Source organism: Actinia tenebrosa, unplaced genomic scaffold (genome assembly GCF_029948245.1).
Source record: "Actinia tenebrosa isolate PJP-AT-01 unplaced genomic scaffold, QUT_ActTen_1.0 PGA_scaffold6__47_contigs__length_16458017, whole genome shotgun sequence".
Lineage (NCBI taxonomy): Eukaryota > Metazoa > Cnidaria > Anthozoa > Actiniaria > Actiniidae > Actinia > Actinia tenebrosa.
The window spans coordinates 121,377-137,223 of NW_028292583.1; the positions used below are offsets into that span (position 1 = coordinate 121,377).

The following is a 15,847-nucleotide window of genomic DNA, read 5'->3' on the forward strand; positions in this document are numbered from 1 at the left end:
TTTTGCGGATACACAAATTTCCGGATACGTGTGGACGGGGCCTTAGTTGATGTTGGTTGTGGTTTCTAGGATCGCCATTAAAGATAACTTCTTTGCTAATGCAACTTTTTTTGTTCCAGCTTAATCAGGGACCAAAACATGGCATTTTGTCTCATTAATTCAGCAAATTTCTGATATTTCGCCCCCTGACTAAACTTGAAGAGAAAATTTGCATTAGCAAACTAGTGTGTTGGATTGACCATGTCATATGACGTAAAAACAATATAATGTCATTATATTTTTAACCAATCAAATAACAGATTCAGTAAACCAGTCTTTAGGTGTTAAAGTATCTTAAAACTGCGTTAGTGATATACAATATATATATACATGCATAGGATTCAATAAATAACATCGTTCGTGGTTTTATGGTCGGGTTCGGTTTACGCTGTCGATTCCGGTTTTGCTTCGTCTGCCTTGTCCCATTCAGTTTGAAGTTCTGATGCAACTTCTGTGAACAAGCGGTTCCAGTCCCAGGCTTTGTCCTCCTAAACCAGCCCCAATAAAATATGTTAAAGATTATGACCAGCTAGTGTGCAGGAGTATATTTATAGAAACGTCATATCATCACCATTTTAGGAACAATTTCTAGGGATTGTAGGGCTTGTGAAAAGGGCGCGGCATGCAAGTCAGGACATGACTAACTCACAGATTGAACCCTGAAACAACCTCTGGGCTGATCTAAGTCAGGGCATGACTAAATCACAGATTATACCCTGAAACAACCTCTGGACTGATCTAAGTCAGGGCATGGTTAACTCACAGATCCAACCCTGAAACAACCTCTGGGCTGATCTAAGTCAGGGCATGACTAAATCACAGATTATACCCTGAAACAACCTCTGGGCTGATCTAAGTCAGGGCACGACTAACTCACAGATCGAACCCTGAAACAACCTCTGGGCTGATCTAACTCAGGGCATGGTTAACTCACAGATCGAACCCTGAAACAACCTCTGGGCTGATCTAAATCAGGGTATGGCTAACTCACAGATTGTTTTGGAATTTAGCCATAGTTTACAATGTCAAAAGCTTTTGTAAAAAATGTTTGCTTGGAGTGGCATCTTCAGTGGACTTAATCACTGTTTTTTTTCATTCCAAAACATGCGTCTTTCCCTTCCATATCATATTAGTGTTTGTAATGTCAATGCATCAATGGTGCATCTATTCGTTTTGTTTACCTCGAAGACTTCAGATTCTGGTGAGAGAACGTTGTTAAGCAGCTTCAAGTCAATTTCTCCATCCTGTGATATAAAAACATTATTTGAAAATTGTTACGTGCTCATAGAGTAAAAAGCACCAATAGGAAATCAGGCGCTGAATAGATTACTGTCAATCAAATGATTTGTGCTGTGCGGTATCTTTACATACTAGAGCAGCTTTCGTATGACTGTGAAAAACCCAAGGCATGAAGACGATCGTGACACGCTAACGCCAACCCATTCCCAATACACGAGAATTTACTCTCCATGATCAAATACCTAACCCTGCATAAACACGGAGCGGACACGGTCACGCAAAGGTCACGGTACTGTCAGGCCAATCACATTGCGTGAGGGAAAAAATCAGCCAATTAAAAATCTAGAAAACATTATAGTCACGGTACAGCAAGCTTACAGCACTGAGCTTTTAACAGTCATGCGAAAACTGCTCTTTTATTGACGGCAATGTATTGCTCAATTTCCCTGTCGGGACTCTTAGAATAAAAATAGCGGTAAGATGAAAAGTCAGAGAGAACAACTCAGCCTTCCCTCCATTCTCAATTATTACCCTCATAGATATACCGAGTCTCTTACCAGTGTAAATAGAGCTGCATGTTTTTGTAGGTAGTTGTCAAGCTCTTTGTATGTAGCGACTCTGTTAACCTGCACGCTGCGGAATAGAATAAGATAATATATTCAAGTTAGATAAATGAAGTACTGTGATCTATCTTGGTTAGACTTAAGGTCCAAGAGGGGACAAAATGGTATGGCATGGTCAAATTTTATATTTCGACAAATTTCTAATATTTTGCCCTTGAGTAAACTGGAACAAGGGAAAATTTGTGTTGGCAAAGTAGTGTGTTGGTGATATGACGAAAGCCTTGCATTTAAGAATTTTTTAGATATGGAACATGTCCTATTCTTGATTATTAATAGTAATTATTTATTTGTTTTGGCAAAGTAGTGTATCACATTTAATGGTATAATAAAATAAATACTATATAAACGTTTCTACCTTTCAACAAAAAGAAAATTTAAAACACTAGTCGGTTCTGTACTCAACGACGCTATAATCGGATCTACAGCACAATATACTACTAATCTTTTTGAACTAAACCTTGGAGGAGCAGCGATTTGTGTAGCCATGTCTTCTTCTTGCACTTCTTCAAGATCAGGGATGACAAGAATATCTGCAAAACACATAAAAGTATGTGAGGAAATAGAAAACGCGCGCGCGTGCTGTGTGCAGTTATAAAGCACGCGGGGATTGGCAGAACACGAGAGAAGTGTTAGGAGAAGCATGGGACGTATTGGAGTGCTTCTCAACACTTTTGCTTTATAGCTCCACACAGCACAGCAAGCAAATTTTTTATTTCTTTTATAAAGTGTAAAGGGCGCGTGCATGCTGTGTGCTCTCATAAAGCACACGCTCCCAGCCAATTAGAATGCGAGATTTATAATAGTTATTTTATAAATACATATAATATTATTACTCCAAAACCCAAAAGGTTGGGTTTTCACACCTCTTATATTAGTGTAATATATCTCTTTACCTAAGGCATAATATTTTCCCATTTCAGACCTTGTGTCATTCCCTAGAGTATCATTTCTTTGTTTAACATTAATAAAAGTAATAAAAAATAATACAACAATAATGAAACATGAGAAGACAAATATATATATACACTTATTTCAATAAAGTTAGTCACCAAAAACCTAGAAAGCTGAGATCACTGAGCATCATGGGAAACTTTTCATATCAAGGAAGCATATATATACAAAGCTTTTTTAATACAAACTGCAGCTTGATGATGCTCAGAAGAGATGAGACTGTAAATGGTAAAAGATTCGCAAGTCCATGAACAGTTATCATTGAAGTGGTTGAACCTGTAAAATGAATCTAGCCATAATCCTTGTCGACCTCAACTTTATAGCTTTTCAGTTGACTAACATTATTGAAAGAATCTCATTAAACCCAAGCTAAAAAGGTATATTTAACCAGCCCTAGTAAAAAGTGAGATATATATTCACCATTATCATCATCTTTGGAAACTGTGTTATCCATTCGAAACCTCTCACTAAACAAAGATAAGAAACAGTTAATATGTGTACAGACACTCCCCTCCCATCCCCCCTGGGGAAAGGTCTCCTCCCAATATTCTGTAGGGGTGAGGGGTGGGAAGCGGCTGTACACAGGCTAGAAACAGTAAGCATTAAGAACAGACGTATCTTTGAAGAATTTCTATAGAAGTATTGAAACTTACTCGTCTTCAAATGCTTCTACGTCTTGCCCAGTACTGCAAGAAATAAAAACAGAAATATCAATTCACCTTTTCGGCGCTAGCTGTCACGGGGTATAAATTGTTTTAGATTGTGTTACGGTCACCAAAAAGTTTGGACATTGTTCTCGAATTTCCATACAAATGTACTTACTTTAAATGAACTATTTACTTGGTTAATGTTTAGTAAGTTCTCTAAATACAAGTAAATGATCATTTTTCTAGCATGATTAAAGCTTTTCTTACTGCTGTTAAGATAGCTAACTAAAGAAATCCACCTAAATTTTCTCTTTAAAGTCAGTGAATTTGTATGGAAATCCTAGAATGATGTCCAAACTTTTTGGTGACCGTAACACAATCCAAGCTAGTGCCGAAAAGATGAATTGGAACTGACATCATGGCAACTGCTTTCATGGCAAACCTTGTTTGTGTGTGTAATATGTTGTCGTTTTGTTATAAATCAGAACAAAATTCATTCTTTTTGTCAGCACTGTTTTCATTGCAAGCAAGAAGAAATATGGTGCAAAATGTTTTTCCAATGTCTCAACTTTTGTCTCAACCAGGGACTAGCAACAAAAACGATGGTAAGAAAAACAAATACACTTTATTACTTCCATTATTGACTATAATTTTACATTTTCTTTTTCTCTTTAGTCGTCTCACTTGCCCATCCTCCTTGTATTCTTGATGGCCTGGGAGGCATCTGAAAAATAGCAACATGTCAGTCAATCAGTCTTTTTAGGGTAATGCAAAGACTCAGACAGATCTAGTCAGACAGATCTTTAGGTTCTTTCAATTAAAATCGAGACTCTTCTAGGAGTGAGTAAATCAGGGGTTGAACACCCTAAATGAACATAATAATAATGGCAAGGATGAACCTAGTAATTAGAAAGTAGAAGCTTCTCCCATTTTTTGGTTTGGTTTGCCATTTAAACCCCCCTAGTTAAAAATTCTGGATCCTCCACTTTACAGTTGATTTCATAAAACCTTAGCCACTCCGTGTCTGAAGTTCGTTCGCAAGTTCACAACTTTGTAATCAATTTCACTATGAAGTTCCGACGGTTGTCGGCGGTCTTTCAAACTGATAATACAGTAGCTTCTCATCAACTCAACTCATCAAACTCATAAAATCTATCATTCAAATTCAATTTTCAAAATGGATTTCATTGCCACAAAAGGAACTTGACTCTGTACGTTGTCTGGAATACAATTTTCAAAAAGCATATGGTTAAGAGAAGCAATTCCAGTAAATATTTGAATTCTAGACATAAACAAGTCACGATTGATTGAACCAATTTCACAAAAAGTTCACAAGTTCGGGACCAACTTGGAGAACTTGGTAACTAACTTCAGAATTAAAGCGACCGAAGCTTTGTGAAACTAACTGTAAGTGATTGTGGAAATCAGGAAAACTAATGCCAATGGCGTGCACGTATCAATCAAGCCCTACTTCCCAAGAAATGCTAAGAAAAGACTCATGATAAATACTACAGTAGCTCTGTTCTTGTACAACCCCCAAGTCCTAAACCTCCCAGTTTCACATCAAGAAAATACTCACGTCATCTGGCGGTGTGGGACCTGAACCACTCCCAGACACAAGGCTGTCCAATAGTTCATCATCATCAAGATTAGCTGTATTGGTTCCTGCTCTTCTTCCCTGGCGTATCTCCTAAACAGAAACAAGAACAGTCAATCTCAGGTATGTAAATCTAGGGAACTTGTGCACGAGAACCACAACGGAGATGGATTCTGGTCAGATGGCTTAAACTGGAGGTGAAATAACACAGATTGTCAACATTAAACTCGTAGAAAATTTTAATCCACCATGAGGCATACCTTGTCTCTTTTTTTTTTTGCTTGGGGGCTGGGTACACACAGCAGGTAACCCAGATCAGAAAAACAACAACAAATCTATAAAAACGTCTGCTTATCTAACAATATAGTGCTCTTTTTTAGTCCCTTCATGGGCAGAACTTCCTAAGGTGTTGACAGACCACAGTAAAAGGAGTGTGGTTCATAAAATGAGTGAGCGGTAAGCTTTATAAAACAACAGCTCATAGTTTGCTTATTCTAGCAGTTAGATATAGGGCAAATAGGAAAGGTTGTTCTTCCAAAGACAGATAAACAGACATTGCAGACCAACCAGAGTAGTGGAAAGAGGTAAAAAGAGGGGGAAAGAAATAATGAGAGAGAGTGAGATTCTTAAAGGAAAAAAGAGATTTAAGAAGCTAGGAATGGAAAATGAAAAAGCTTAGTATAATAAAACCATGAGGCAAATAAAGAATGTTGCTTTTTGTGTTCCATACATATCCACTGGGTAATACATTTACTAGCAAAGAATATGCTGTTGGTAGATTGTCAAGCAATAGCACAACTTTAACTTATCAACAACCTGCTGTCACCCTACTGAAATCTTCTGGATATTACACTGGTCTTTGAACTTTCATTCCCAAGGGAGTGAAATAAGTCAAGAGTGGATGCTGAACAAAGAGAGTTCAGGTGAAATCATGTTAGGAAATGACCTCCAAAGGAGTAAATCATAGCATAATATTGTACCCCTGCCAAGAAGTTTTGTGCATTGATCTCCAATTGCTCTTCAAAGTCAGGGGACAAGTCGTCATCTGATGGATGTTGCTAAGATAGAATAAGAAAAAAGGAAGAGAGAAAGACAGGTATTTGTTTATTGGTTATTACTGATAAAATAGACATTAATATTAGAATGGGTACATTTAAAGTAGGAACAATATTGTATATGCAAAATATGTGTCATATTTGCTGTACATGTAATACTATATGTCAAACTCAAGACAATAGAAATTCAAAAAAAAAAAAAAAAATGGACATAAAGAAGTGAAGAATGAGAAAAAATAAAAAAGTTGGCTGACTATAATAACAAAGACAGCCAAGAAAGGAAAAAAAGTACTGTGCCCAAAGCAGTTGATTTGGAGAGAGAGTAAGAGCCCAGCAAGAGAATAAAATTAAGGAAGTTTACAAGACTTTGTAAATATAAAAGCTGGAGAGCTGTGTTTGTTCCAAGAGAACTGCACATTCTGTTTTTTAATGATATTGAAAAGGGGTTTAACACAATTTATTTATTGTGAGCCAAAAAAACTCTTTAAATTTTAAATTAATTTTTGTTGTACGTTATATTTACCAATTTGATTCTACATGTACATGTATGCTCACTCAAATTCAACCAAAGGTTTAGGAATAATTGTTCATGGATTTTTTTATAGACTTTTAATAAACTCACAGATTGTGTATCACAAGTCATGCAGGATTTGTAACAGTCAACTAGTTTGTATTTATTATATAGTTAAGATAGTACGCACACGCTCTCATTGGTTGAAAACTGTGCTATATTAGTAAACAGAGCACAGTGCTGACGCCATCCATGCGCACAAAGTGCTGCTAGATCCTGCAACCATCTTTCTTTTTGCATAAATAAATTTAATACTGAAAAAAATTAGTAACTATATAATAAAACGAATAAAAAAGCTTTTTTCGTGCTCCATTCAGTAATAAAGCACTTAGGAAGCACCTTAAGCATTCAAGAAGTGAGTCCTTACACTTCTTTCATGCTTACGCCATTTCCTGCATGCTTTATTACTGAACGGAGCACAGAAAAAGCTATTTTATTCGTTAGATAGAATGCAGTTTTTAAATTTTTAAAATTATTTCAACAATAACTGTTTTTTATTACCTCTGACATTTTCTTTTCTTTAGTTGTTGCTTGTTGTGTTATCTCTGGTTTTTTAACTTTATTCTGGTTATCTGATCGTAGTTTAATTTTACTCAGAATGTTTGTCCATTCAACCAATTGTTGATCACCAGTTATTTTCCTGTTATATCCGTAATTTTTGAGATCAAATGATTATGTTAGTCCCATTAAAATAAGATGTCTCTAAACACGTTATCATTATACGTTATATATTTATAAGCTAGGAAAGTGAGCTATAGAGTAATTTATTATTAGTCTATAGCTGAAAGGGTAACTCTGAAAAGGAATCTGAGTCCTTGATAGGAATCAAACTTGTGACCTTCCAGGTGCTGGTTGGAAAATAGAGCATGCGACCAGCATCCACAAGGTCATGGGTTGATACCTATCAGGGACTCAGATTTTTTCAGAGTCATCCTTTTTATCTAGTGACCAATGATAAATTATTCTAAACACATTCTTATGGCTTGCATTACATTTAAAATATATATTTCAGTGGTTCATGACACTTGTAGGTTTATTAAAAATGCATTTAGAGATTTTGAACCTCTGCTTTCCCTCTGGGAGGGATGCCGTTCATATCCTTAGCAACCAGATCACATGAGAAAACCAAACATACAAGTTTGAATGCAGTTATTTCTTGGAATATATTCAATTCATATTTTTATTGTTAACCATTGATTATCTAAAACATTTAATATGATTTTAAAACACAGAATGAAAATTTAGATCATTTTAGCCTGGTAGAATAAAGCCTGCATAAAGATACCTGTGGCGCAGTACAATCAGTCTAGTTAGCACTCTTTCACATTGGCCTAAAGGACCTTTGAGTGTCAAACAATACGGAACAAATTTATTGTGTTACTGCCTCGTTTGACTGTTTTATGAATCCAATAGTTACTTTCCGCTGATGTGAATGAGTGGTCTAGATTCATATAAAAAGCCTCGGCTATGATTCTCATTCCCTTGGTCTTACTAAATGTAATTTATACCATCTGGGTTCGAGATTTAAGTATAAAATGATACGATCTGAATATCAAAGAAAGAGAATAGTGTATTTAAAAGTATTTTATCTAGTCTTTTCTTGATTATTTGGGGTTATTTTCGCTGTTTTCAGTGAGAAGTTTTGTTGCTACGCAGCAGAAATACTGCCAAAAAATATACTAAGCTCGACTAAATAGCATAAATACTAACTTAGTAATTCGGAATACATACCCTCTTAGCGGGAAAGTCATCCATATATGATAAATTGTAGGTAAAAACGTCAAGAAATCGGAAGAAAAGCAAAGAAGAAATCGGAGTAAACAACCAGGTCGTTACTTCATGTATGACCACATGAAATGGCACTATCTTGGGGTTGTGTGCTATGGTAGTGTTGCAACGTTTCGGTGTCGGCTTTAGTTATCCGTTTAGGTGCAGCACATGTGGTTGGTGTAATACCCGTAGTACCCGTGGTACCTGTAGTACCTGTAGTTTCTGTAGTAGGTGTAGTAGGTGTAGTATCCGTAGTACCTGTAGTACCTGTAGTAGGTGTAGTACCTGTAGTATCCGTAGTACCCGTAGTACCCGTAGTACCCGTAGTACCCGTAGTACCCATAGTACCCGTAGTATCCGTAGTATCCGTAGTATCCGTAGTAGGTGTAGTACCTGTAGTAGGTGTAGTAGGTGTAGTAACTGTAGTAGGTGTAGTATCCGTAGTATCCGTAGTACCTGTAGTACCTGTAGTACCTGTAATACCTGTAGTACCTGTAGTACCCGTAGTACCAGTAGTATCTGTAGTATCCGTAGTACCCGTAGTACCCGTAGTACCCGTAGTACCCGTAGTATTTGTAGTAGGTGTAGTAGGTGTAGTATCTGTAGTAGGTGTAGTACCTGTAGTATCCGTAGTACCTGTAGTACCTGTAGTAGGTGTAGTACCTGTAGTACCTGTAGTACCTGTAGTACCTGTAGTACCTGTAGTATCTGTAGTACCTGTAGTACCTGTAGTATACGTAGTATCCGTAGTACCCGTAGTACCTGTAGTACCCGTAGTACCCGTAGTATCCGTAGTACCCGTAGTACCTGTAGTACCTGTAGTACCCGTAGTACCTGTAGTACCTGTAGTACCTGTAGTACCCGTAGTACCCGTAGTATCCGTAGTACCCGTAGTACCCGTAGTACCCGTAGTACCCGTAGTACCCGTAGTATTTGTAGTAGGTGTAGTACCCGTAGTACCCGTAGTACCTGTAGTACCTGTAGTATCCGTAGTACCTGTAGTATCTGTAGTATCCGTAGTACCTGTAGTACCTGTAGTAGGTGTAGTAGGTGTAGTACCTGTAGTATCCGTAGTACCCGTAGTACCTGTAGTACCTGTAGTATCCGTAGTATCCGTAGTACCTGTAGTATCCGTAGTACCTGTAGTACGTGTAGTACCTGTAGTACCTGTAGTATCCGTAGTACCCGAAGTACCCGTAGTATCTGTAGTACCTGTAGTAGGTGTAGTACCCGTAGTACCTGTAGTAGGTGTAGTATCCGTAGTATCCGTAGTACCTGTAGTACCTGTAGTACCTGTAGTACCTGTAGTATCCGTAGTACCTGTAGTATCCGTAGTACCCGTAGTATCCGTAGTACCCGTAGTATCTGTAGTAGGTGTAGTACCTGTAGTAGGTGTAGTAGGTGTAGTAACGGTAGTAGGTGTAGTATCTGTAGTAGGTGTAGTACCTGTAGTATCCGTAGTACCTGTAGTACCTGTAGTAGGTGTAGTATCCGTAGTACCTGTAGTACCTGTAGTACCTGTAGTACCTGTAGTACCTGTAGTACCTGTAGTATCCGTAGTACCTGTAGTACCTGTAGTACCTGTAGTACCTGTAGTACCTGTAGTATCCGTAGTACCTGTAGTAGGTGTAGTACCTGTAGTACCTGTAGTATCCGTAGTACCTGTAGTACCTGTAGTAGGTGTAGTATCCGTAGTACCTGTAGTATCCGTAGTACCTGTAGTACCTGTAGTATCCGTAGTATCCGTAGTACCTGTAGTATCCGTAGTACCTGTAGTATCCGTAGTACCTGTAGTATCCGTAGTATCCGTAGTACCTGTAGTACCTGTAGTAGGTGTAGTACCTGTAGTATCCGTAGTATCCGTAGTATCCGTAGTATCCGTAGTATCCGTAGTATCCGTAGTATCCGTAGTAACTGTAGTACCTGTAGTACCTGTAGTACCCGTAGTACCCGTAGTACCTGTAGTACCCGTAGTACCCGTAGTACCTGTAGTACCTGTAGTATCCGTAGTATCCGTAGTACCTGTAGTACCTGTAGTACCTGTAGTATCCGTAGTATCCGTAGTACCTGTAGTATCCGTAGTATCCGTAGTATCCGTAGTATCCGTAGTACCTGTAGTACCTGTAGTAGATGTAGTATCTGTAGTACCTGTAGTAGGTGTAGTAGGGTCCTTTTTGGAAATTGGATCCTAAACAACTGCTTACTTCACTGAAATATCCACCTAATTTTTACTGATATCTCTCACACACACATATATATTCCAGTCTTACCCCTCTCACGTTTACAACATGAAAGTTTGTTAGTGCGGTGTGTGTCGTTTGTCTCCATATTATGCCAAACAGGCGTCATGTACAAATTCTGGAACGACACCCCTTCAGGGAATTTTTCGCATAATGTAAAACACTTTATATTCAGTCAAAATAGAGCACTATACTGTTTTTCTTACCAGCTCTGCGAAAAAGCACAAGCAGCCGTTCCGAGAATGGAGTGGATGATGGAGAAGACGACAGAAGGAGAGTTGAAGTAAATAATGATGATGATGGCGAGGACGATCGCATAGGCGAGGGCGAGGACGACGAAGACGACGGGGATGAGAATGAGGATGAGATAGAGGAAGAGGATGAGTATGGGGATGAGTATGGTGATGGTGATGAGTATGGTGATGGTGATGGTGGTGGTGATGGTGATGGTGGTGGTGATGGTGATGGTGGTGGTGATGGTGATGGTGGTGGTGATGGTGATGAGGATGAGGATGAGGCTGAGGCTGAGGATGGGGATGGCGATGAGGATGGGGAGGATGATGAGGATGATGAGGAAGATAAAGATGAAAACAAGAAATCCAAGGAAGGTTAGTAACTTCATTTAAATTAATGAACACGGACAAAGTTTTGATTATGGGGAGGGGGTATTCACACGAACAAGCTAAACAAAAACTATGATTTTTTAGATAATTACTATTTTTATTTATCAAAGATGGATGTTCAGATCAGCGATCAAGACACGGAGTGCATGGGAAGAGAAGAGGTGAGCTAATAAAATGCGGTAACAAAAAATTACATTTTACTGAGGTGTGATGATATTGATTTGCGTTGAGATCACTAAATATTTACATAAAATGCCTTTTCTACTAATGGACTAGCTATTCCATTTTCAAATGATTTTCTTATTTGTACGCGATATGATTTGAGAAATAATTAATAGCTAAATTTTGAAACTGTTTAGTTCCTTTACAAAAATTTACCACTTTTTTATTTTTTACGGGTTTTACTCAAAATCGTTAGCTGAAATTACCTTTTTTTTTCAATTCTAAATACCTGTTCAAAACCGTCACCCCATCATTAGGTACAATCTTGTTATTCTACGATTAATTTGGAATAAAGTTTGTGGAAAAAATACAAGTTTGAAATTTTTGCGATTTAACTTGACCACACTCGAGTTTGATTTTCTCAATTATGGGCTACCACTAGAGAGCTTTCACGAATAGCCCATCAGTAGCCCACGAGTAGCCAATCAGAATGCAGGATTCGTGATAGCCTACAGTTTTGTGGAAACTAATTTTAGTTAGAAAAAACTGATGGTCTATCACTACTCGAGCGTTTTGATTGGCTGAGCTACTAAGGGGCTATTAGTGATAGACCTCTATTTGCGAAAAACGCCAGATTTAACAACCAAAAATAAATTATTTCACGCAAACTTCAGCAATTTTTCATCCTTTATTGGACCGATTACTAGGTCTTTACTAAAATTAGACATCCCGCCCTCATGGTCTATTAGTGAATAGCGCATTCGGCCTTCGGCCCCATGGGCTATTGACTCGTACACCATTCGAACTCGAGGACTAATTTTTAAATAGTCGACGTTAACAACAGTACACGTTGTAAAGAGAAATGAATTATGGGGTCACTATTTTTTACATTTTTCGAGCATTGTGAAGGTTTACGATGTAAGAACTTTCTTTTTGATTATATTAAAATTCGGCCATGAATTCGACTAGCGTTCACAGTTAATTTAAAGAAGGAATAACTTGTTTTATGGGCTCTTTTGAGACAAACGTGGCAAATGCTTATCAAAATATGATGTTGGATCCTCAATTCTGATTGGTCGACCTTGAGTTTGATCTGAAGGTCCAACACAGCTGGAATATAATCTCTTGGCGTGAACTACATATAATCAAACTATATTTCTTTTGACAGGAAAAACAGAGGTTGAAAGACTTCAAGACCATCTTAGTTTCTTGTACGAAACTAGAAGAAACCAGCCTCGGAAACGAAGCAAAAGAAATTAAAAGATCCCTATAGTCCATATAACCAGTTATCAAGCGGTTAGGGACTGGTCATAAAGTATAGGGGGAAGGGGGGTTTGCCTGCGAAATCAGATAACTGGAAGACTATTTTTGTGTGACCCACCCCATACGGATGGTGAAAAAATACATGACCCACTCCGATTTTCAAGGGCAAAAAACAAAAAAAACACAAAAAAAACCCTGTACAATTACAGTTGTCCCATTTCTTTGATGGCCAACCCCTTAAAAGGAGCTCAAAAATACGTGGCCCACCCCCTATACTTTATAACCAGTCCCTTACAGCACTTGAAATGCAATTATATCCATAATCTTTGCTATAGTCTCAGCTTGTCTAGGTTTTTAGTGAAAATTGAAACAAACGAACAAAAAAACCCTTCATTGTGTTTGAAACCCATAATGGTTTTTTTAGGAATTTCCACAGTGTAAGCAATGTTTAAACCCAAGTTAGTTGAAATATAGAGATTGTATAATATATCATTTTAAATAAAACCATGAATGTTATTTTAAACCTCGACTTTCCTTACTTTCTCGAGATTGGATATAGGTATGACAAAATATACTGTCTAGGGGACTGCGCTGGGCAGGCAAAATTTTGCGGATTGCTGGCCAAAATTTATTTTCCAAAGACAAATTTTTTTGAAAATCATTTTTTGGAAGCTACGTATAAAGATACCTGCAGAACAAGCCGAAAACATTCGTTTTTGTAGGTGTGTTTACTTTATTAGTTAAACAAAAGACTGCGCCCCACCTGAAATGCGTCAAGGGTTTTCCAATATATCTTATAGATATCTTAGATGGCAGCATGAAACAATAAAAAATTCAAAGGTTCAAATGTCGCTTTTCTGTTCATAGATACTGAAGGAAAATATGATTAAAATGACAATAATTAACCACCCAATTGTCCTGTTGATGTTTGGCGAAGCAACTGCCGTGTCGAGAGTTTCTGCAGCTACTGTAAACATAATTTGCCGAAATCAACTTCTTGGCGATATCTTATTTAACATCAATGAAGTGCACCTTTTATGAAGTGTTTTCAATTGAAATCAAAGTTATTCTGGTAGTGTAATCAGGCTTTTCTTGTTAAAGGCCACTTTTTCTCGGTTAGGGATTTCAATCACAAAAACCCATCGTTAGCTTAAATCTTCTTCCCCTAAATCCTCTTTAGTGAATTGCCTTTTCCTCCATGAATTATTGTCTCTAACTGAATTCTTTGACATAAACGTTCATTTTATTTTTCCTCCTCCACGAAATTTCGGCGGAATTCACGTTTTCTTTCTCTCCCTGCTTACCGCTTTGCAGTCTGTGAGATTTCCTCCGCCTTCATGCCTTCCTTTCTCACGCCTCTTCGCAAAAACTCTTTTTCTTTAACGTCTAATTTCTTCCGATTCTCCTCTGAGCTAACACTGTTGAAATCCCAAAATACAAACTTCAAAACTGGGTCCATTTCAAATATCAAATTGTAATTGAATTGTTGTTTATAATTTTGCTGCCTGTTGTAGTTTTCGTTAAAGAACAAAGTTATAATATTTTTGAAACGCCGATTTTATAGTTTCATTAGGAACGTAAGAACAAGATGATGGCGCACAAAGTGGTGAAAAAACAACTCGATAGATTACCATTCTTACTATTGTAATAGATAGTATGGGGTCCGATGGGGCTCCGCTCACGTGGCAGCTACGCTATAAACTGAATTAAATAGATTCAAAAGGATCGAAATAAGTCTTGTAGAGCTGCGCTGATCAAGAACTTATTGAGCTCTCAATCATACGAAAATGTGTGCCCTATCGAATACTGATAAACACTCCAATCAGATATTTACAATATATATGAAACTAGTACCACCTAAAGAACAATAAGACAGTGTTTATTTTATTTTACAGGTACTACAGGTACTATACGGATACTACACCTACTACAGGTACTACAGATACGACAGGTGCTACGGATACTACATCTACTACACCTACTACGGATACTACACCTACTACAGATACTACACCTACTACAGTTACTACACCTACTACGGATCCTACAGGTACTACGGATACTACAGGTACTACAGGTACTACAGGTACTACAGGTACTACACCTACTACAGGTACTACAGGTACTACAGGTACTACAGGTACTACGGATACTACAGGTACTACAGGTACTACAGGTACTACGGATACTACAGGTACTACGGATACTACAGGTACTACAGGTACTACAGGTATTACAGGTACTACGGATACTACAGGTACTACGGATACTACAGGTACTACGGATACTACAGGTACTACGGATACTACAGATACTACAGGTACTATAGATACTACGGGTACTACGCATACTACGGATACTACGGATACTACAGGTACTAAAGGTACTACGGATACTACTGGTACTACGGATACTACAGATACTACAGGTACTACGGATACTACAGGTACTACAGGTACTACAGGTACTACAGGTACTACAGGTACTACACCTACTACAGGTACTACCGATACTACAGGTACTACAGTTACTACAGGTACTACAGGTACTACAGGTACTACAGGTACTACGGATACTACAGGTACTACAGGTACTACAGGTACTACACGTACTACAGGTACTACAGGTACTACAGGTACTACACGTACTACAGGTACTACAGGTACTACACGTACTACGGATACTACACCTACTACAGGTACTACAGGTACTACGGATACTACAGGTACTACGTATACTACAGATACTACAGGTACTACAGGTACTACAGGTATTACAGGTACTACAGGTACTACAGATACTACGGGTACTACGGGTACTACGGATACTACAGGTACTACAGGTACTACAGGTACTACAGCTACTACAGGTACTACACCTACTACAGGTACTACAGATACTACGGGTACTACGGGTACTACGGATACTACGGATACTACAGGTACTACAGGTACTACGGATACTACAGGTACTACGGATACTACAGATACTACAGGTACTACGGATACTACAGGTACTACGGATACTACAGGTACTACAGGTACTACACCTACTACAGGTACTACGG

General features: G+C 38.1%; 1 protein-coding gene across 2 annotated transcripts; it reads right to left on the minus strand.

Moving 5' to 3' along the window:
* Nucleotides 1-257: 257 nt before the first annotated feature.
* Nucleotides 258-8,544, minus strand: LOC116291629 (intraflagellar transport protein 43 homolog A). 2 transcript variants are annotated; one of them, XM_031698814.2, is made up of 10 exons: nt 8,454-8,544; nt 7,224-7,362; nt 5,079-5,189; nt 4,156-4,223; nt 3,506-3,538; nt 3,273-3,319; nt 2,359-2,431; nt 1,836-1,911; nt 1,221-1,283; nt 258-527 (listed from the first exon to the last, which is right to left on the minus strand). In XM_031698814.2, the coding sequence occupies exons 1-10, from the start codon at nt 8,471-8,473 to the stop codon at nt 423-425; spliced, it is 735 nt and encodes a 244-aa protein (XP_031554674.1). In that variant the 5' UTR covers nt 8,474-8,544; the 3' UTR covers nt 258-422. The 2 variants fall into 2 exon arrangements, with proteins under 2 accessions (XP_031554674.1, XP_031554675.1); XM_031698815.2 differs by lacking the exon at nt 7,224-7,362.
* Nucleotides 8,545-15,847: the final 7,303 nt, after the last annotated feature.